Here is a 21,876-nt window from a genome sequence, read left to right as displayed (position 1 = left end):
GTATGGGACCAATATTTACAGACTTATTTTCCATTATAATTAATAAAGCTGTCCCAGCAGTACAGCAAGGGAAATCTTCCCCAGATTTGTAAAACTTGACAGTTTCCATCACCCTATGATAATTTTCACGTTAATATTGTGTCTTCTTACCTGCTCCTTCTGAAGCCAATTTTACATAAATCATGGCTCTAGGTCATTGACAAAGTGAAGCAGGCTTGTCAAAAACAAGAGAAGAATTCCTTTTCAAGAGGAGTATTCTCAGAGTAAGAGACATTTTTATGCCTGGGTTCTATTTTCATTGGGAGTAACTCATTCCTTTCCCTTGCTGGGGGTGACTTATCCTGACATGTGATCTCGAGCTATAGGTACTTACATGGCCAGGTAGGCTGGCTAGGTATAGCACGAAGGATTATACTAATGGGAAGTACTGGTTACAGTTATGTAGTTTTAAATATTTGCTGTCTTTTTCTACCAAATCCATCCCTACAGAGGCCTTCACTTGTGGCCCTTTGTCTAAGAGAAACATGCATCCCACCTTATAGACATCAGGCTTGCTCATGTGACTTGCTTTGGCAAAAACAATTGATTTATGCCTATCAAGCAGCAGAAACTTTTTTTTTTTCAGTAACTCTACCACTTTATTGACTTTAGCCACAGCAGAATATCTAATATATTAACAAAAAAGTACTACTGGTTGTTATCAAAATTCTGCCAATATATTGTTTACTTTTTTTTTGAATTTTTGAATTTCATTTTATTTATTTTTTTATACAGCAGGTTCTTATTAGTTATCTGTTTCATACATATTAGTGTATACATGTCAATCCCAATCTCCCAATTCATCACACCACCACCCCCAACCCCCCGCGGCTTTCCCCCTTGGTGTCCATACGTTTGTTCTCTACATCTGTGTCTCTATTTCTGCCTTGCAAACTGGTTCACCTGTACCATTTTTCTAGATTCCACACATATGGGTTAATATACGATATTTGTTTTTCTCTTTCTGACTTACTTCACTCTGTATGACAGTCTCTAGATCCATCCATGTCTCTACAAATGACCCAATTTCATTCCTTTTTATGGCTAATATTCCATTGTATATATGTACCACCTTTTCTTTATCCATTCGTCTGTCGATGGGCATTTAGGATGCTTCCATGACCTGGCTATTGTAAATAGTGCTGCAATGAACACTGGGGTGCATGTGTCTTTTTGAATTATGGTTTTCTCTGGGTATATGCCCAGTACCGGGATTGCTAGGTTATATGGTAATTCTATTTTTAGTTTTTTAAGGAACCTCCATACTGTTCTCCAGAGTGGCTGTATCAATTTACATTCCCACCAACAGTGCAAGAGGGTTCCCTTTTCTCCACACCCTCTCCAGCATTTGTTGATTGTAGATTTTTTGATGATGGCCATTCTGACTGGTGTGAGTGATACCTCATTGTAGTTTTGATTTGCATTTCTCTAATGATTAGTGACATTGAGCATCCTTTCATGTGTTTGTCAGCAATTTGTATACCTTCTTTGGAGAAATGTCTATTCAGATCTTCTGCCCATTTTTGAATTGGGTTGTTTGTTTTTTTGATATTGAGCTGCATGAGCTGCTGGTAAATTTGGAGATTAATCCTTTGTCAGTTGCTTCATTTGCAAATATTTTCTCCCATTCTGAGGGCTGTCTTTTCGTCTTGTTTATGGTTTCCTTTGCTGTGCAAAAGCTTTTAAGTTTCATTAGGTCCCATTTTTTATTTTTGTTTTTATTTCCATTTCTCTAGGAGGTGGGTCAAAAAGGATATGCTGTGATTTATGTCATAGAGTGTTCTGCCTATGTTTTCCTCTAAGAGTTTGATAGTGTCTGGCCTTACATTTAGGTTTTTAATCCATTTTGAGTTTATTTTTATGTATGGTGTTAGGGAGTGTTCCAATTTCATTCTTTTACATGTAGCTGTCTAGTTTTCCCAGCATCATTTATTGAAGAGACTGGCTTTTCTCCATTGTTCATCCTTGCTGGGTTTCTCATAGATTAGTTGACCATAGGTGCATGGGTGTATCTCTCGGCTTTCTATCCTGTTCCATTGATCTCTATTTCTGTTTTTATGCCAGTACCATACTGTCTTGATTACTATGGCTTTGTACTATAGTCTGAAATCAGGGAGTCTGATTCCTCCAGCTCCGCTTTTTTCCCTCAAGATTGTTTTGGCTATTCATGGTCTTTTGTGTCTCCATACAAATTGTGAAATTTTTTGTTCTAGTTCTGTAAAAAATGCCACTGGTAATTTGATAGGGATTACATTGAATCTGTAGATTGCTTTGGGTAGTATAGTCATTTTCACAATATTTATTCTTGCAATCCAAGAACATGGTAAATCTCTCCATCTGTTTGTGTCATCTTTGATTTCTTTCATCAGTGTCTTATACTTTTCTGAGTACAGGTCTTTTACCTGCTTAGGTAGGTTTATTCCCAGGTATTTAATTTTTTTTGTTGCAGTGGTGAATGGGATTGTTTCCTTAATTTCTCTTTCTGATCTTTTGTTGTTAGTGTATAGGAAAGCTAGAGATTTCTGTGCATTAATTTTGTATCCTGCAATTTTACCAAATTCACTGATTAGCTCTAGTAGTTTTCTGGTGGCATCTTTAGGATTCTCTATGTGTAGTAACATGTCATCTGCAAACAGTGACAGTTTTACTTCTTCTTTTCTAGTTTGTGTTCCTTTTCTTTCTTTTTCTTCTCTGATTGTAATGGCTAGGACTTCCAAAACTATGTTGAATAGTAGTGGTGGGAGTGGACAACCTTGTCTTGTTCCTGATCTTAGAGGAAATGCTTTCAGTTTTTGACCATTGAGAATGATATTTGCTGTGGGTTTGTCATATATGGCTATTATTATGTTGAGGTAGGTTCCCTCTGTGCCCACTTTCTGGAGAGTTTTTATCATAAATGGGTGTTGAATTTTGTCAAAAGATTTTTCTGCATCTATTGAGATGATCATATGGTTTTTCTCCTTCAATTTGTTAATATGGTTTATCACATTGATCGATTTGCATATACTGAAGAATACTTGCATCCCTGGGATAAATCCCACTTGATCATGGCGTATGATCCTTTTAATGTATTGTTGGATTCAGTTTGCTAGTATTTTGTTGAGGATTTTTGTGTCTATGTTCATCAGTGATATTGGCCTGTAATTTTCTTTTCTTCTAGTATCTTTGTCTGGTTTTGGTATCAGGTGATGGTGGCTTCATAGAATGAGTTTGAAAGTGTTCCTTTCTCTGCAATTTTTTGGAATAGTTTCAGAAGGATATGTGTTAACTCTTGTCTAAATGTTTGGTAGAATTCACCTGTGAAGCCATCTGGTCCTGGGCTTTTGTTTGTTGGAAGATTTTTAATCACAGTTTCAATTTCATTACTTGTGATTGGTCTGTTCATTTTTTCTATTTTTTCCTGGTTCAGTCTTGGAAGGTTATACCTTTCTAAGTATTTGTCCATTTCTTCCAGCTTGTCCATTTTTTTTTGGCATAGAATTGCTTGTAGTAATCTCATATGATGTTTTGTATTTCTGTGATGTCCACTGTAACTTCTCCTTTTTCATTTCTAATTTTATTGATTTGAGTCCTCTCCCTCTTTTTCTTGATGAGTCTGGCTAAAGGTTTATCAATTTTGTTTATCTTCTCAAAGAACCAGCTTTTAGTTTTATTGATCTTTGCTATTGTTTTCTTTGTTTCTGTTTCATTTATTTCTGTTCTGATATTTATGATTTCTTTCCTTCTGCTAACTTTGGGGCTTTTTGTTCTTCTTTGTCTAATTGCTTTAGGTGTAAGGTTAGGTTGCTTATTTGAGATTTTTCTTGTTTCTTGAGGTAGGGTTGTATTGCTATAAATTTCCCTCTTAGAACTGCTTTTGCTGCATCCCATAGATTTTTGGATCATCGTGTTTTCATTGTAATTTGTCTCTAGGTATTTTCTGATTTCCTCTTTGATTTCTTCAGTGATCTCATGGTTATTTAGTAATGTATTGTTTAGCCTCCATGTGTTTGTGTTTTTTTATATTTTTTCTCTGTAACTGATTTCTAATCTCATAGCACTGTGGTTGGAAAAAGATGCTTGATATGATTTCAATTTTCTTAAATTTACTGCGGCTTGATTTGTGACCCAAGATGTGATGTATCCTGGAGAATGTTCTGTGTGCACTTGAGAACAAAGTGTAATCTGCTCTTTTCGGATGGAATGTCCTATAAATATCAATTTAATCTATCTGTTCTATTGTGTCATTTAAAGCTTGTGTCCTTATTAACTTTCTGTCTGGATGATTTGTCCATTGGTGTAAGTGAGGTGTTAAAGTCCCCCACTATTATTGTGTTACTGTCGATTTCCTCTTTTATAGCTGTTAGCAGTTGCCTTAGGTATTGAGGTGCTCCTATGTTGGGTACATATATATTTATAATTGTTACATATTCTTCTTGGATTGATCCCTTGATCATTATGTAGTGTCTTTCCTTGTCTCTTGTACCATTCTTTATTTTAAAGTCTATTTTACCTGATATGAGTATTGCTACTCCAGCTTTTGATTTCCGTTTGTATGGAATATCTTTTTCTCTCCCCTCACTTTCTTTCTGTATGTGTCCCTAGGTCTGAAGTGGGTGTCTTGTAGATAGCATATATATGGGTATTGTTTTTGTATCCATTCAGCAAGCCTGTGTCTTTTGGTGGAGCATTTAATCCATTCACGTTTAAGGTAATTGTCAATATGCATGTTCCTGTTACCATTTTCTTAATTGTTATGGGTTTGTTTTTTTACGTCCTTTTCTTCTCTTGTGTTTCCCACTTAGAGAAGTTCCTTTAGCATTTGTTTTAGAGCTGGTTTGGTGGTGCTGAAATCTCTTAGCTTTTGCTTGTCAGCAAAGCTTTTGATTTCTCCATCGAATCTGAATGAAATACTTGCCGGGTAGAGTAATCTTGGATGTAGGTTCTTCCCTTTCATTACTTTAAATATATCGTGCCACTCCCTTCTGGTAGTTTGCTGAGAAATCAGATGTTAACCTTATGGGAGTTCCCTTGTATGTTATTTGTCGTTTTTCCCTTGCTGCTTTCAATAATTTTTCTTTGTCTTTAATTTTTGTCCATTGATTACTATGTGTCTTGGCATGTTTCTCCTTGGGTCTATCCTGCCTGGGACTCTCTGTGCTCCCTGGACTTGATTAACTATTTCCTTTCCCATGTTAGGGAAGTTTTCGACTATAATCTCTTCAAATATTTTCTCTGGTCCTTTCTCTCTCTCTTCTCCTTCTGGGACCCCTATAATGCGAATGTTGTTGGTGTTTAATGTTGTCCCAGAGGTCTCTTAGGCTGTCTTCAGTTCTTTTCATTCCTTTTTCTTTATTCTGTTCCGTGGCAGTGAATTCCATCATTCTGTCTTCCAGGTCACTTATCCGTTTTTCTGCCTCAGTTATTCTGCTATTGATTCCTTCTAGTGTAGTTTTCATTTCAGTTATTGTATTGCTCACCTCTGTTTGTTTGTTCTTTAATTATTCTAGGTCTTTGTTAAACATTTCTTGCATCTTCTTGATCTTTGCCTTCATTCTTTTCCCGAGGTCCTGGATCATCTTCACTATCATTATTCTGAACTCTTTTTCTGGAAGGGTGCCTATCTCCACTTCATTTAGTTGTTTTTCTGGGGTTTTATCTTGTTCCTTCATCTGGTACTTAGTCCTCTGCCTTTTCATTTTGTCTCTTTCTGTGAATGTGGTTTTCGTTCCACAGGCTGCAGAATTGTAGTTCTTCTTGCTTCCTCAAGCAGAAACTTTAAGAATCATTTTATTCTTTTGTTATTTCACCTTTGACTCTGAGAATGGCATGCCACAGAATGAAAAAGCACAGTGGAAAGAGCAATACAAGAATATGTATAATATTATATATAAATTTTAAACCACTGAGATTTGAGGGTTATTTTCTACCATAGCATAGTCTAGCTTAAGCTGACAAAAACAGTCTGATTCTACCTTACATGTGTGCAATCAACTTAGATAGATAGATAGATAGACAGATAGATGCCATAACAATAAAGAGAAAAGAAATTACACACTAGGCAAAAATACAGCCAAGGACAAGTCTTTCTGCAAACACAAATTCAGAACAGCTCAGTCATCACTGGATTGGAAAATTGGCCTCTCAGCAAACACAGGTATCTGTTTAGTAACTTATTCTATGGTCTTGGAAGAAGTCTCTACCCTTTCTGGATACTTTTCTACAAGATTGCTTGTACATCATAATGCCACCTGGATAATGAGTATCACCTTATAGAATTACTGTGAAAAGTGAATGAGATGATGTATATATAAAGGTCTTACAAATGCTAGCACATTATATTCTTATTATTATTACAGAGTTGGTAGTATCAGTACTATTTTAATGGACTGCTGATTCATAGCAGCCCAATTTATATAATTAAACACAAAATAATAAACTAAGTTCATACCATGTGCTCTTGATTGCAAGTGTTATTTCTGTTTGAGGATGCCAGGTGTCTATTCTTTCTCCTCTATGAAAGCCATGTCACAGCCATTGTCCTATCTTCATCCTCTGCAATTTCTCATTCACATGAATTCAATGAAATTCCACCCTCGCTATTCACACCCACAGTGGGCCTATTTTTCCCAGGCCAAATTCATTTTTTTCATACCTTAACTAATTTACCAACCATCTCTATGCCAACCCCCTGGGCCTCTTGCCCCACAGTAGCTCCCAGAGTTCTCTATACTTGACAGATAAACTAGATCTATTAATTGCTGAGTTTTACAGAATAAGAAAACATGAAGAAATTTCTCTTAGGAAATGGGAACATGGAAAACCTAAATACCCACCAGACATTTGCTTTATGACAGAGCTGCTAAATATCAGGAAATACAGAACAGCATTTTAGGGGTGAAAAGGACCTTCACATTTAATCTAGTTAAATTTTTTATTTTGAGATGAAGATATTGAGGGCCGAAAGAGAAAATGACTTGCTCAGGGCCATTCAACTATATGGTAACACAACCACAAAGGAAACTCTTAAAAGGAATCATAGTTTTTTTGTGCTATATCCAGCTGCCTTATTTTATCAAAGAAGATGAAGGAAAAAGTGTTAATTGGCTATGCAAGGCTGCTAATCAGTAATGTGCAGGAAAATTGCAATACACGTTTTAGTTGCTTAGATGTAAGCTGAAAGAAAAAAATAAAAGGAAAATACAGAGAAGACTAGATGCACAGATGTCCATATATAGAACTTCACAACTCTGTTTAAAATCCATTTTCCATGAAAGCAGGTGGTAGAGATAAACTGAATGAACTTAAAATCAATTTGCATTGCATATGCTAGATATTTATGATAAATAAACCCATTTGTAGAATGTGAAAAGCAAGCGAGATCTAGGTTGGCTAGGTTATGACACTTCTCTGCAACTCACTGTCTACTCTCAGGCAAACCTTGGTTGATTAGTAGTTTCCACATTCATTTCTTACAGTATCGTTTTGTGATAGAAATTCTCTCCGCCTATTAAAAGTAAATGAATATTCTTCATTTCCACAGATACATATGTGTTCTCATTTGGGAAATGATTGTCTTTCATTTCCCCCTATTTAGAGTGAGATATATATATGTTCGAATGAGATGCATATAGTTTTCCAAAATAAGGGAATAGTAGTTCAAGAAGAAAATCATATAGTCCTGAAAATACAACAGGGGGTGTTAGGAATTTTGGTAAAGGAGATTGTGTCTCTCACCCACTAGGACAGGTGAGAATTCAACTCTACCCAATCATTTTCAAATGCAAATGACAACCCAGATATTTAAGATGTAAAGATGTTTAAGATTTGCATATGAAATTTCTCAATTGTTCAATGTTGACAGAAATAAATAAAATTTAACTCTGTCCATGTCTAATGATCTGTGCTATAGGCCGTAGTTACACAATTGACTACCAATTTATAAACAGTGATTTTTACCTCTTTGGAGTAATTACCCAAAGTAAAATTACAACTGGCCTTAATCTTTGATATTTAGCCCTAAAATTTTATTTTTCTATCAATCTAATTTTACTCTCAGTCACTAATACTGGTAACAAGAAATCACCAACTTAGAAAATGTAATCATTAAGTGGTTACAATTAATGTTCGTGATTGCATTATATGTTTAGCAAGGAGGTATTTCACAGCTCATGCATTACACATTGTCTTTTATATTACAAAGCTCTTCACCACTTAGCAGTGAACAGTAGATATGATGAAAATCAAACTGCATGGTGCTGTAAGTCATACAAGTAAAGGCAGATTAGAAATCATGTTTGGAAACTCTTCCAGTAAACTCAGTTATCTACACTGAAGCTTTCATCTTATTATCAATGTCATTTATTGTACTTCAGTATTCACAAATAAAGATACCATCTTATAGAGCTGATAGAGAAATGCTTATGGGCAAAACAATTAGGTTTGTGGAGGGTAGGGGAGAAGAACTAGAGAAAATGCTATTTTTTAGTATTTCTTTTTGACATTATTCTGAGAGGTGATGTATAACAAGGAGTAGTTAATTTTGGGGTGGATCAATTGGGAGACAAATGTGAAAAATTAAACATTTATGATGTGGTTTATATGTTAAACATGAAGCACTGTCAGTTTCTTGAATAGCAGAGACACCATATATAAAAGTAAACAAGGGGACTTCCCTGGCGGTCCAGTGGTTAAGACTCTGTGCTTTCACTGCAGGGGGTGCAGGTTTGATCCCTGGTCAGGGAACTAAAATCCAACATGCCGCAAGGCACGGCCAGGAGAAAAAAGAAAAGAAAAAAATAATGCCATTTGCAACAACATGGATGCAACTAGAGATTATCATACTAAGTGAAGTCAGAAAGAGAAAGACAAATACCCTATGATATCACTTATATATGGAATCTAAAATATGACACAAATGAACCAATCTATGAAACAGAAACAGACTCACATAGAGATCAGACTTTTGGTTGCCAAGGGGGAGGGGAGGAGGGAGAGGGATGCACTGGGAGTTTGGGGTTGGTAGATGCAAACTATTATATTTAGAATGGATAAACAAGGTCCTACTGTATAGCACAGACAGGGAACTATATTCAAAATCCTGTGATAAACCATAATGGAAAAGAATTTAAAAAAACATATATATGCATATAACTGAGTCACTTTGCTGTACAGCAGAGATTGGCACAGCACTGGCATAACTATACTTCAATAAAAAAAATTTTTTTTAAGTAAGCAAAAAAATAATATACTTAGTCATGCTTAATATATGTGTCAATTCTCTAGTCCTTGGGTTTTTCTGATCTCTTTCTGCCCTGGATTAATAAAACTAGCTGTTCTTGATTTCCTAAACGAGATAGACTTCAGGAGTGGCAAACAAGAATAGTAAACAAATTCTGCTCAGCCCCAGCTTGTATACCCCAGAAATGCTTTTCCGGGCTATTATGCCTGCAATGTGCTGTGACCTTCATAATAACCTCCTTTTGAAGAAAAGAAAGTTAAGTATAAAACAAAACAAAACAAAAAAAAGCATTATTTTCCTCACTGCTATTTGATGCCCTTTTCAGTCTCTGACATGCTCAAATTTGCATAGCTGCAATGCTGGATAGCATTATTTTCTGAAAATGCAAAAGTAAGATGAAGGAATTATTTAACTGCATCAAATAGAGTGAAAGAAACATTCAATGAGTCTGTCTACAGAGCACAATGTCTATAGAGTCAGTCTCCACCATCTCACATTTTCATGTTTTTTAAAATTATTTAATGGTTTACATTTATTTGGGGACAGCAGCTGAACAGGAGAGCTCTTTTAGTTGGATCAGTCACATTGATGAGCATGTCTTTTAAACATAGCAAAAGAAGAATTTTGATTGAATTAGGAAACACCATATACTTGGATAAAAATTAATGTTGTCTTGACCTGGTTGGTTTTGATAGATGGTCAAAATAAGATATTAGTCCTCAAAATTACTGTAAATAGTAGTCACGCAATCCTTTTATTATGTTTTCTTTCTGATGAGACTTTTCTGCAAGTAACACTATTATACAAATATACTGGATCCAACAGTTTCTTAGTTAACGCCAGATTTGCCTGGTGATCCATAGGTTCACTTAGCAAGTGAATAATAATATCTTATAAGCAATAAATATGTTTCTGAAAAAGTAAAATATTGTTGCTAAATTGTTTCTCACTTGATGTTTTTGCCTCATGTAAATATAATTGCTATTCCTATAAGTTAACATTTTTTGGATATATGTGTATAGTTATCATATTAAATGCTATTACTTCATTGCACTGTCTCCATAAAAGTAGCTATTATCAAGTTTAGAAATAACTTTTTTATTTTAATTAATTCATCTCTTTACCTCATGTGTTTGTGAAAGGCAGTGGGGTAAAAACTTGGGATCTGGGTAAATAACTCTATTGAATAGCCTTGAGCAAATTACTTAGCTCCTCTAAACTTAAGTGGTTTCATCTGTAAAAGGAAAAATATTACTTCTCTGAGAAGCTTGTGAGAAATAAAATGATGTCATGCATGTTTCACAGATGCTAGAAAGTCATAAAACCCACTGTCGCTTCCTAGCACACAACTGAGCTATGCTTCCCAGCCCCATTTTTATCTACACAGGAACACACAGCTAGTTCTTGCCCATGGAATGTAAGCAGAAATGAAATTTGTCACCTTGAAAACAATTTTCCTTAGACTTCCTATGACTCCTCTATGCAGCCCCTCTCCACCTCTAAAGCCCCATTTCCTCACTAGGTAGTGTCAGAGCAACCTTGGAATTTAAAATTCCAATGTGGGATTATTTTTTTAATAGTTAAACCTTCTTTTTTTTTAGTTGAAGTATAGTTGATTTACAATATTGTGCTAGTTTCTGGTGGACAGCAAAGTGATTTTGTTAGATATATATATTCTTTTTCATATTCTTTTCCATTATAGGTTATTACAAGATATTGAATATAGTTCCCTATGCTATACAGTAGGACCTTGTTGTTTATCTATTTTATATACAGTAGTTTGTATCTGCTAATCCCAAACTCCTAGTTTATCCCTCCCCCACCTTTCACCTTTGGAAACCATACATTTGTTTTCTTTGTCTGCAAGTCTGTTTCTGTTTTGTAAATAAGTTCATGTTATCGTATTTTAGATTCCACATTTAAGTGATATCATAGGCTATTTGTATTTCTCTTTCTAACTTACTTCAGTTAGTATAATTTCTAGGTCCATCCATGTTGCTGCGAATGGCGTTATTTCATTCTTTTTTATGGCTGAGTAATATTCCATTGTATATATGTACCACATCTTCTTTTCCATTCATCTGTTGATAGACATTTAGGTTGCTTCCATGTCTTGGCTATTGTAAATAGTGCTGCAGTAAACACTGGGGTGCATGTATCTTTTCAAATTAGACTTTTCTCCAGATACATACCCAGAAATGGGATTGCTGGATCATATGGTAACTCTATTTTTAGTTTTTTAAGGAACCTCCATACTGTTTTCCATAATAGTTGCACCAATTTGCATTCCAATGTGGGATTTTTAAATGTAGTATATGAATATTCCAGTATATATATAATGTCACATCACTAATAACAAAACAGATTCTAAAAATGGAGTGGGAATGTCATCCCTTTTAAGTTAGAAGCCTAAAGGAGTTTATTTTTGCATTTGACTTGCTTTGAAATTGTCGAAAACTTGAGGAAGGGAAACATTCTAGGAAATCATTAATTTATAAAGAAAGTTACTCCTACATTGAGACATCTATAGTGTAACCTTGGTTACATCAAAGATTATAAATAAGTCCAAGGACTTTAAAGAAGCATCTAATCAAATGCATTCTCTTTAGAAATAAGGAATTTTCATCCCAGAAAGGGCAAGTGACTTCTCCATGTCCATTCCTGGCCCAGCTCTTTACGTAATCCATTCATTTTCCTCTCCTGAAACCAAAGTTAAATTTTCTAAATTGAAGCCTAAAAATAAAATAAAAATCTATTACTGTGCAGTCTTTCACACTGATTTCATTTAATATATTAGGTTGCTTCAAGTAGTTTGAAAAGTTTATTATTGACTAAAATGGGCTCACAACTTACTGTGATTCCAAAGTAACCCAAGAGTGTAGGACTGGGTTACAGTTGTTTACTTCTCTCCTATCATTTAGGTTTATTAATTTTTTTATTCCAATCTCTTCAAAAAAAATTACCATTACCTTATATATGTTTTCATTTCTCTTTTTATTTCCCCCACAATAGTTTATGTCAACGATGAGTATCTTTACCTGTGTTTGCCAAAGACATATAAGTTAAAACACAGCCTAGAAGGTGGGAGCTATTTTTTTTCTTTTTTAAAAAATTTATTTATTTAATTTATTTATTTTTGGTTGTGTTGGGTCTTCATTGCTGCGCATGGGCTTTCACTAGTTGTGGTGAGCGGAGGCTACTCTTCATTGTGGTGCGTGGGCTTCTCATTGTGGTGGCTTCTCTTGTTGCAGAGCACAGGCTCTAGGCACACGGGCTTCAGTAGTTGTGGCGCACAGGATTAGTTGCTCCGCAGCATGTGGGATCTTCCTGGACCAGGGCTTGAACCCTTGTCCCCTGCATTGGCAGGTGGATTCTTAACCACTGTGCCACCAAGGAAGCCCTATTTATTTTCTATTTGGAGAATTATTTGACCAATATGTATACACTGATATAGGCAGAGAAGGTTGAACTTGAGCTTAGTATTAAGAAAAATGAGCACGAAGACCTGAAATAGGTTCAACTTATCCAAAAAACCTCAAGAAAATAAAGGATATGGTGTGAGAATAATGGGCAATGTTTGAAGATATAGGGTAGATTACATATATTTTAGAAATCAAGCAACGAACATGGACTTCATCCACAGAGCTGGTGTTTCTAAAATTGTGGTCTGCATGCCACTGTTGAAAAGTAAGATGAATTTAGTGGTACAGAGTTCTTTTTTTAATTTTATTTTAGTATTTATGCATTTCTTGTAATAGAAATCAAGAAAATATAACTTGCACATGGAATCGAAGCCAAAAAGGTGGGTTAAAGACAAAAAGGAAGTATATAATAGTTAATGTACATGGGAATGCCAAAAAACTATGAAACAATGATGTTTACATTTCTAAAGACGATACGGAAGATTTAACGGTTTTCTAGACTTATCATGGTGACCATTTTGAATGTGTAGAAATATGTTGTGTACCAGGAACTAACATAGTGTTGTAGGTCAATTAGACTTCAAAAACAAACAAACAAACTCATAGAAAAAAAGATCAGATTTGTGGTTATTAGAAGCGGGGGCGGTGGGAGGGAGAACTGGATGAATGTAGCCAAAAGGTACAAACTTCCAGTTATAAGATAAATAAGTACTAGGCATGTAATGTACAACATGACAAATTAACACTGCTATATGTTATAGTTACAAGTTAAGAGAGTAAATCCTAAGAGTTCTCATCACAAGGAAAAAATTTTGTTTTCTATTTCTTTAATTTATTATGTATATGTGATTACTGATGTTCACTAAAGTTATGATGGTAATCATTTCATGATCTATTTACGTCAAATCATGCTGTATACCTTAAACTTATAGAGTTCTGTATGTCAATTATATCTCAATAAAACTGGAAGAAAAAAAGATTTAACATTTTTCTAATGTAGGAAGAACACGATGTATTTCTTTTTGATTCATAATAATGGCAATGGTATCCCAAGAATGCAGGTTCTCCTAAGAAACTCATTTGCACATTTTTCTAACCCACATCTCAGGATGAGAACATCAGGAACAAAGCTCTGCTTGATACCAAAAATCATGTAGATAATTTGGTGAACTGTCCATGGAAATATGACTAGAAAGAACAAGGTCTTCTACTTGAGAGAAAACAATGAGTAATGGAAAAATATATAGTAAAATTCTGCATTGCTTATTTAATTGAGGGAAATTTTATGGTTTTATCAACATAATTGTCACAAGCAATCCATTTTATAATTACCTACTAATCAACAACTCTAATCAACAACTCTAAGCAAATCACCAGGCTAATAGCATCATGGATACAAAGATGATTAAAAGAAGGCTTCCACTGGGAAGTTTATGACTAATTGGAATGAGAGGGCAGAAAAGAGGGAATAAAACAACTGCTAAAAAAATATAAGGTGGAAATTATGTTTTCATAAAGTAGGTGAAAATGCCCTGGGGGAGTTTGATGATGATTATGATGGTGCCTTCCATTTACTGAGTCCTTTCTATGTGTTAGGCACAATTTTAAGCATTTTCAGTGGATTATTTTACTTAATCCTGAGAGTAACCCTGTAACATTGGTGATATTGAGCTTAGATATATTCAGTAATGTATACAAATCAGTGTTCAAACCTGAGCTGTCTGGCTCCAAGAGTGCGCATTCTGGCATTAAGGTCTGAAAGGCCTCGCTGAAGAGAAGCTGTTTTTCTATGTTTTAAAGTCATAAAGAAGGTAGGGCTGAGATGACAAGCCATTCAAAAAAGAAAGGAGACTGAAATTCAATGTGTGTATAGGATTAGCTATTTATATTCATGAAAATATTAACAAAGTAGTTCTGTCACAAGCTGAGAAATTATAGAAAACCAAGCTGGAAAGTTCCTGAGATCAGGGGCTTATATATTAGGAACAATAGCTTGTGCTTAATTGAATCTCCTGAATTCTTGGGACATGAGGAAAGCTGTGGTTCAGGAAGACTTATTGGGACACAGTGCGAATAAAAATAGCGCAGTGATTAAAAGCATGAGTCTGAAAGCAAACCACCTGAATTCATGTCCCAGCTGCCAAATCTGATCTCTGCAAGTAAATGAACCCCTAGAAGTCTGTTTCCTTAACCGCAGTGATACCTTCAGTGTTAATGACAATAAATATGACTATGGTAATGAGAATTAAAGTAGGTCATGTATATAAAATGTTTGCTATGGTACATGTAGTTAGTGCTCAGTAAGTGCTAGCTTTTATGATTAATGTATAAAGGATAGACTGTAGAAAAGAGAGACTGACAGCAGGGATGTAGTTTAATAGGCTCCCAAAAGAGTCCAGATGAGAACAGACACGATCGTGAACTAGGACAGTGGCAATGGCAACTGAAAAGAGGACAGTTACACAAGATATTTCAGAGGTATACGTGCCTTCGTGATTCATTAGATGTGGGAGGCGGACATGTGACTCTGAGTGTTCACACGCCTGGCTCACTGGGACAATGATGGTGCTATTACCACATACAGAGCAATCAGGAAGAGGTGATGATTTGAAGAGAAATCATGGATCCAGAATCTATCTTGATGTATTGACCAAGAATTAAAGGTATTCTTCAAGTCTTATCAGTCTACCACCGAGGCAATATTTTTCTCAGGAGTGACACACACATAAATGGTGATAAAGATGACTCAAGTGGTGTATACAGAATTATCACATAGCCTCGAATTATGTGTAAGAAAATTCCTTCCTGCTTCTTCTACCCTTCTGTTTAAATCAAGGAAGTGTTTTACTTTGGTGCTAGTTACCCTTTTCCTTTTCTCTACTATCTCTTTCTTTTCCCACATACTCAGAGCCCAGGGAACACAAACATGTGCACTTAAAATTTAAGAACATTTGTTCATTTTTCATTATATTCTTATATCAATTTCTATTTATGTCAAATGCTTCTCATTTTCCAATTATGGTCCTAATGTGAACTTTCCTTTAAAAAAATCATTTTACTAATAACAAGGAATCAATTTAAAGAAAAAATATACTAAGGAACCCACAGTACAGTCACCACTTAGACATAACAAAATCATGAAAGGTGGACTTGAATGAGTGAAGGTTAGCAGTCTCCGCAGTAAACTAGGCCTAATTTTAGGCACTATTCTCTCCTAGTTTTGACAGAGGCTTCTCAAAGGGAGACACATTTACTATAAGTCTAAGAGAAAACCACGTTGTTGTAATGGCCAAGATTCAAAAAGGCTATAATTTTGATCTTCTGATAACTTCCCAAGAAAGCTGTTAATATAACTTCCTTGTAGATATTAACTAGTTATGGAGCCATGCTTTGAAGATAAGAATGGCATCAGAAATAAAACAAAGATCACACAGAAACTTCCAATCATTACAAAATCAACTGTCACAATAATCAGGCTGCCTGTCGGCACTGGTGTTAACTTTCAACTCAGCCCTTTCTCTTCCCAGAGGCAAGTGAAATGATACCACACAGAAAAAACAAACCAGCAAGAGCAGGGAGTGGACAAGAGACCAAGGTGGAGGCTAACCTCCATATTAAAACTCACAAGGAGTTGATACAATCAATTAAATGATGCTACTCAATATCAAATCTGATACCAATACAGTTTTGCTTTGATTTCTCTAGGAAGAGTAATAGCCTTGTGATACCTTGATAAATTTTCTTGCCATGCTTTAAGTAAATAGATTATTTTCTTTTGGATGTATCTCTTGTTAGACAATAAATACTCTAGATTATTCTCAGTATGAGACTTTGGGGAGGGGATGATGTCAAACCCTATGATATAAAGCCAACACTTGCCTCACCACCGTTTGGTTTTAATGCCACTCTGGGCTTAAATGACTGAACAAAAGATCTGCTAGTCATAAATTTGTGAGTTCTGTTTTAGGGTGCTGTAATAACTATAGAGATATGAATATACAACAGAACTTAATGCCCAATTTCTTATTCTGGAAGCATATAGACTTAGAGATTATTTTTACATGTGCTCTCTCACAGATGGAAGACCTGTTCTAAGGCAGTCCTGAATCTGGTTTGGTGACCAAAATAAAGACTGTTCTAGTACTTGATGGTCAGGATTTCCAATGAATAAGAGAACATAAGGCCACATTTTAAAAATAAACTAGAGCATTTCTTTGATTTTATTTCAGATTCTTTTTGCAACATAAGAGTTTGTTTTTTTTTTTTGAAGAAATCTGCAAATGCCAAAAACAATGTTAGGTTTTTGATTTAGAGGATGATGCTTATGAAGGTAGAATCTTAAATTTCCATTTCTGTCTAGGTCCTTAATTTGTTTCTCCTTGTACAACAGACCAAGGCCTTTTTCTAAATGAGTCAACACAAAAATACGTCCTATGAATTTCAGGAGGAAAACAATCAGGTATGCATGAATAAATCAACAGAAAACAGCTTAATTCACGGTAACAAATACAAAAAGTATGTCTTAATAGATGGTAAGCTATGAACACAATGTTTATATTTGAAATTAGGACATATTTAAATTCTCATAACTTTAAAAAGGAGTAGCTGGAATAATCTATATGGAATATGCACTCAGCATTGCAGAGGGTTTGTATTAACCTATAGCCACCCATGAGACAGATCTGGTCTGGAAATATGTTTGACTTGCCCCACATGGTTTTTTTAAATCACCTTCAATTAATACCATTAAAAATTATGATATTTGATATAAAAATACTATAGATTTTTAGTTTCTCTTGAGAAAAACTGAAGTCCTGACCACATTAGGTCCCATGCATACTTGATAATTATAACTAATACTGTTAGGCACTACTACTTATTGAATGCTAAGTGTTAGGTATCATTCTAAGCATTTTACCTTTTTTTTTTTTTTTTTAATACATACAGTATGACTGCGAGGCAGATCTTTTTGTCCACATTGGTTATCTGGGAGAGCTGATCCACTGAGAAATTCAGTAATTTCTTAAAATATGTAGCTGGTAAATGATGGAGTTGGGATTTGAACCCAGGCCTGTCTGACACCAAAACCCAGTCCCTTATTCACTGATGAAGCCAGTTCAAAATATTTAATTACTGAACATGGAATTAGTTCATATCCACTCTGGTCACTTTTCTGCATTTTTGAGAAGTTAATCTTCCCCATGTGGTACTTTAAATATGAAACATATTTCTTAAAAGAAACATTATACCTGTGCCTAATAAGTATTTTCTTCTTTTTTAATAACTGTTACTTATTTTTCTTAAGGGAATTAAGCAAATAATTTGCTTATCCAATTTGAATCTAATTTGCTTTAAATTGATAAAATCCATTTATATTTATGTATTATACTAGAATACCAATTACAATTTTCTCTAGTAAATTAAAACACTTCATTTAATTTTCTGAATATCATTTCTAGACAAGTGTTGAAAGCTTCTAAATCATATACACCAGAATTTAAACTCTGGAAGGGTCACTCAAAATTATTTTCAAGTGCATCTTACCAGAAGTTGTCTTCACTACTTCAGTGGTATTTCTCAGTCCAACAAATGAAAATTGATAAAGCCTCCAAGATCTTGTGTCACCCACTTCAACAGAACTACGCTTCCATTGATAGACAATTTCTTCACGCGGATAGCCATCTGCCATGAGATAAGAAAGCACACATTGTAAATGATTAAAAATGAACATATGTGGCAACCACCTTCTATGAACAAGACACTGAGGGAGATACCAAGAGAGATAGTTTTGACTTAGATGAGGATCTTGGACTAAAAAGCATTACCATAGGGAAAGTCAATACAATTGCCCATATCCTAATGGGAAATTAGATTTAAAAACCATGAGGTCAAAATTACCCATGAAAAGCACTTAAATTGCATAGAAGGTATACTATACATGGTTTTGTATATACTATACGCATACTTTACATTGTCTGGGGTAAGATATAAAAAGTAGCCAGTATATAGTAAATAGTATATATGCAAGATATTGTTTATGGTGAAAGGGAGTCAACAGGGCAAGATTTTGAGAGTCATGCAGAAAACAGAAAATAATGGAAGAAGAGCAGACTCAAATCCCTCCCCAGGGCATGTCCTTGGAATAGAAGATGACTGGGAAAAATTACCTCAACTATTTACATTATTCTCTCTCTCAATTTGTTGAGGCTTCATTTTAATATACACAGAAATCTGCAACTAAAAGCAGTAAGTAGAAATACCAAGGGGAAGATACCAATGAGAAGTATGTAGATTCCTTACAGCTCAGTTATGTTCAGCCAAAACAACAGAAAGCATTCATTAAAGAAATATTACACTGATAATATAATGATTATCAGTACCTTTTCCTAGCCATAATATCCTAGAAAGCTTTCTCAATTTTTCTTCTAAATTATTCGTTCACTTATGGGGATGATGATCATACTTATTTCATGGTACTGATGGTCAATATATATTTGTTGAATGCATAAACATTATTTTATAAGTAAGCTGCAGAATAAACTCAAGTAAGATAGATGAAAAACTAGAAATCTTCTCAATTGTTTGTCTTCTAATAATGCTGTGGAAAGGTAATTTTGACTATGGAGGCTGATTGACTTCTTGGAATAAAATCCCTTGTTTCCTTTTTTTCCTTTCTTTTGGTTCAACTCTTTGCCCACTATATTTTATTAATAAGAAGAGAGAAAAAAGAAAGCCAAATCCCCAGATTGCTATTGAGTGGTGGTAGCAGGCTGGTAGGGCTGGATGTGGTGAAAACTGAGAATATGAATGATAATATTAAGGAACTTCCTATGGAGAACATGTTGGTGATTGAATTGTTTTAATAGCAGTAAGTAATATTAAGTTGATTTTGGGTTCAGAAGACAATTGTCGATCAGGAACCTGATGGCATAGAAATCACTATTTCTTAAGGTTTAGCTGACTCAGTAGAGAAGTAGTCCCAGTTGGAAAATTAAAAGAAAAGAAATCCAATCTCCTAAACCTTAGGTAAGCTTTCACTAAAAAATATTCTATTCTTGGATGAAGTAGAACATATGAAATAAGATTTACAATGGGAATTTTTCTCAATATATATAATATACAGTGAGTTTTCCTTTGGTTCTCTCTGGAAATGATGTTTATTGAAACAGGTGATTGGTTTTCTCATCTTTTTTCTTTCTTTTTTTTTTTTTTTGAAAGTATTGTGATTATGATTTAGTTGGTTCTTAGGAGTCTCCATCACTCCCTGGCTGGGAAATTATACCTATATTAAAAACTTAAAACTCATAGCCAGTTTTTCATTCTACCCAATATGCACAATTGACAGTCCAAAAATAAGAAGGAGGTGAGCAATCTAACAGCAGAACAAATAGTGAGGCAAACGTGGGGGAAACTGAGGCTTGTTTTCGATTCAGACAGAAAATATCTGTGAAGGTTACTAAAGCTTAATTTGTATTAGAATCATCATGCTCTTCTTGCTATAGTCTATTATCTGATGATAATAATAATAATTAATAAAATAATAGAGCTTTTGATTAAATCTTATTATGTGTGAGGTAGTGTACCAACCATTTTACATATATCAACAAAACAATATTGAGGTGAGGCAGGTCTTATAATTTCTATTGGGCACCTGTGTTATGAACTCATTGAGAGATTTAGTAATTTGCTCAAGTCTTTAGTTGATGGAGTTGGGATTTGAATTAGACCCACATGACACCAAAAATCAGTCTTTTGCTCACTGGTAGATAACTAGTTTTAGGTATTACTAGAACTCCAGGTGGAAGAGGTAATTTTCAATTTTGTTATCTTTATAGGTATATCAAAACTGGAATGAACAAACAACATTGTTGGGTCTCTGTGTATCCTGATATGTAAAGGGAGAAAACAACTAGCAAATGTACTGCTACTCTCTTCTGGACCCGTGGAGGGAGTGGAGATGTATAATGCACATTTACCTCTTTCTACTGAGACCAGGACAAGCTTTACAATCCTTCTCAACAAAGGGCTCCAGGAAACAACTGCCAGTTTATTAAAAGTTTATGCCTCAATGAAATCTATTCGTAATTCCTGATAAAATACATCCTTTTTTATGACGAAAGAGATTGTCAAAATCTTCAAAGTCAACAACACTGCTTAATGCAATTTTGCATTCTGTTTAAGTCTCCCAATTAACTGATATTGCAATCAGAAAGACTAAGTGGTGAGAGGGGATGCAGAATATAGAATGAGTATTACTTACAACTGGAGAATTCCAAGGGGCAGGAGTGTTCATCCATTGGAAAATTGTGCAACTGTAATTGGCACTCAGCATCAATTGTCAACCTAAATAGGAAGATATGAAACATAAATAGAAAGATTTTAGACTGTTTTAAAAAATGTACATTAGCACAATTTCTAGTGACCATTTGTTTTTATTCCTGGAGAGTATGGCACCCATTCTTATTGATAACACAAGGTGATCCTCACTGAAGAAATTCACCAAGTCCAGGAGAAAATTGTTGAAGACTTAATGTAGTCCATTTACTTTCACAGACTAAACAACAGGATCTCGTTGACCTCAACTCCATTTACTCAATATTTATTATCCCATAATTTTTTTGGCAAATTAATTGCACACATGAGATTGCTCAGTGAATGCACTTAACTTACTGAATAGAACAAACTGTTTTAAGAACTTAAACTCATTCACTGTTTGCATGTAAATGAATACAGATAAATCTCAGATCTTATCTGCTAATTAAAGCAGAACCTTCTCTTTATAAGTAGTTGTTAGCTGTTAGCTTTAAACTACTATATGTGAGTTTAAAAATACCTATGTTTCACAATGGAGTATTATGCATTCTTACAAAGGAACACTATAAAGGCACTATATAGGATGTTAAAGAGTAGAAGAATATCTAATAGCAATCAAGAAATGTTAAATACATATACACAGACATATCAGAAAAATGTTTGCCAATGAGTCTCAATTATTTTGCATCTGAGGTGCTTATTAAACATACAGATTTTCTTTCCCAATAGAGCCTGGGACTCTTGGAGGGAGAAAATTTAAAGGAGTCCTAGATGTTTTGACCACCTTTGGGGAAGTATGAGTATATTGTTAAAATTGTAATGGTGATGGGTTGATGATTTTTAAAATTTCAAATTTGTTAGCTACATTTCTTACAATTACAG

General features: G+C 34.7%; 1 protein-coding gene across 2 annotated transcripts in view; it reads right to left on the bottom strand.

Annotated features, from left to right (window-relative positions):
• GABRG2 (gamma-aminobutyric acid type A receptor subunit gamma2) overlaps positions 1–21,876 on the bottom strand; it is a 154,149-nt gene that overhangs the window by 71,325 nt on the left and 60,948 nt on the right. For both annotated transcript variants that reach the window (XM_082378782.1, XM_082378783.1), the window contains exons 5-6: positions 20,942–21,024; positions 18,226–18,363 (exon numbers count right to left, since the gene is read on the bottom strand). In XM_082378782.1, the coding sequence (XP_082234908.1) occupies positions 18,226–18,363; positions 20,942–21,024 (221 nt within the window). The remainder of the gene's footprint in view (positions 1–18,225; positions 18,364–20,941; positions 21,025–21,876) is intronic.

The sequence above is a fragment of the Balaenoptera borealis genome (assembly GCF_965194805.1).
Source record: "Balaenoptera borealis genome assembly, chromosome: 2".
In the NCBI taxonomy this organism is placed as follows: Eukaryota; Metazoa; Chordata; class Mammalia; order Artiodactyla; family Balaenopteridae; genus Balaenoptera; species Balaenoptera borealis.
The sequence above is the reverse complement of the archived record's forward strand: the minus strand, read 5'-3'. Positions and strand labels throughout refer to the sequence as shown.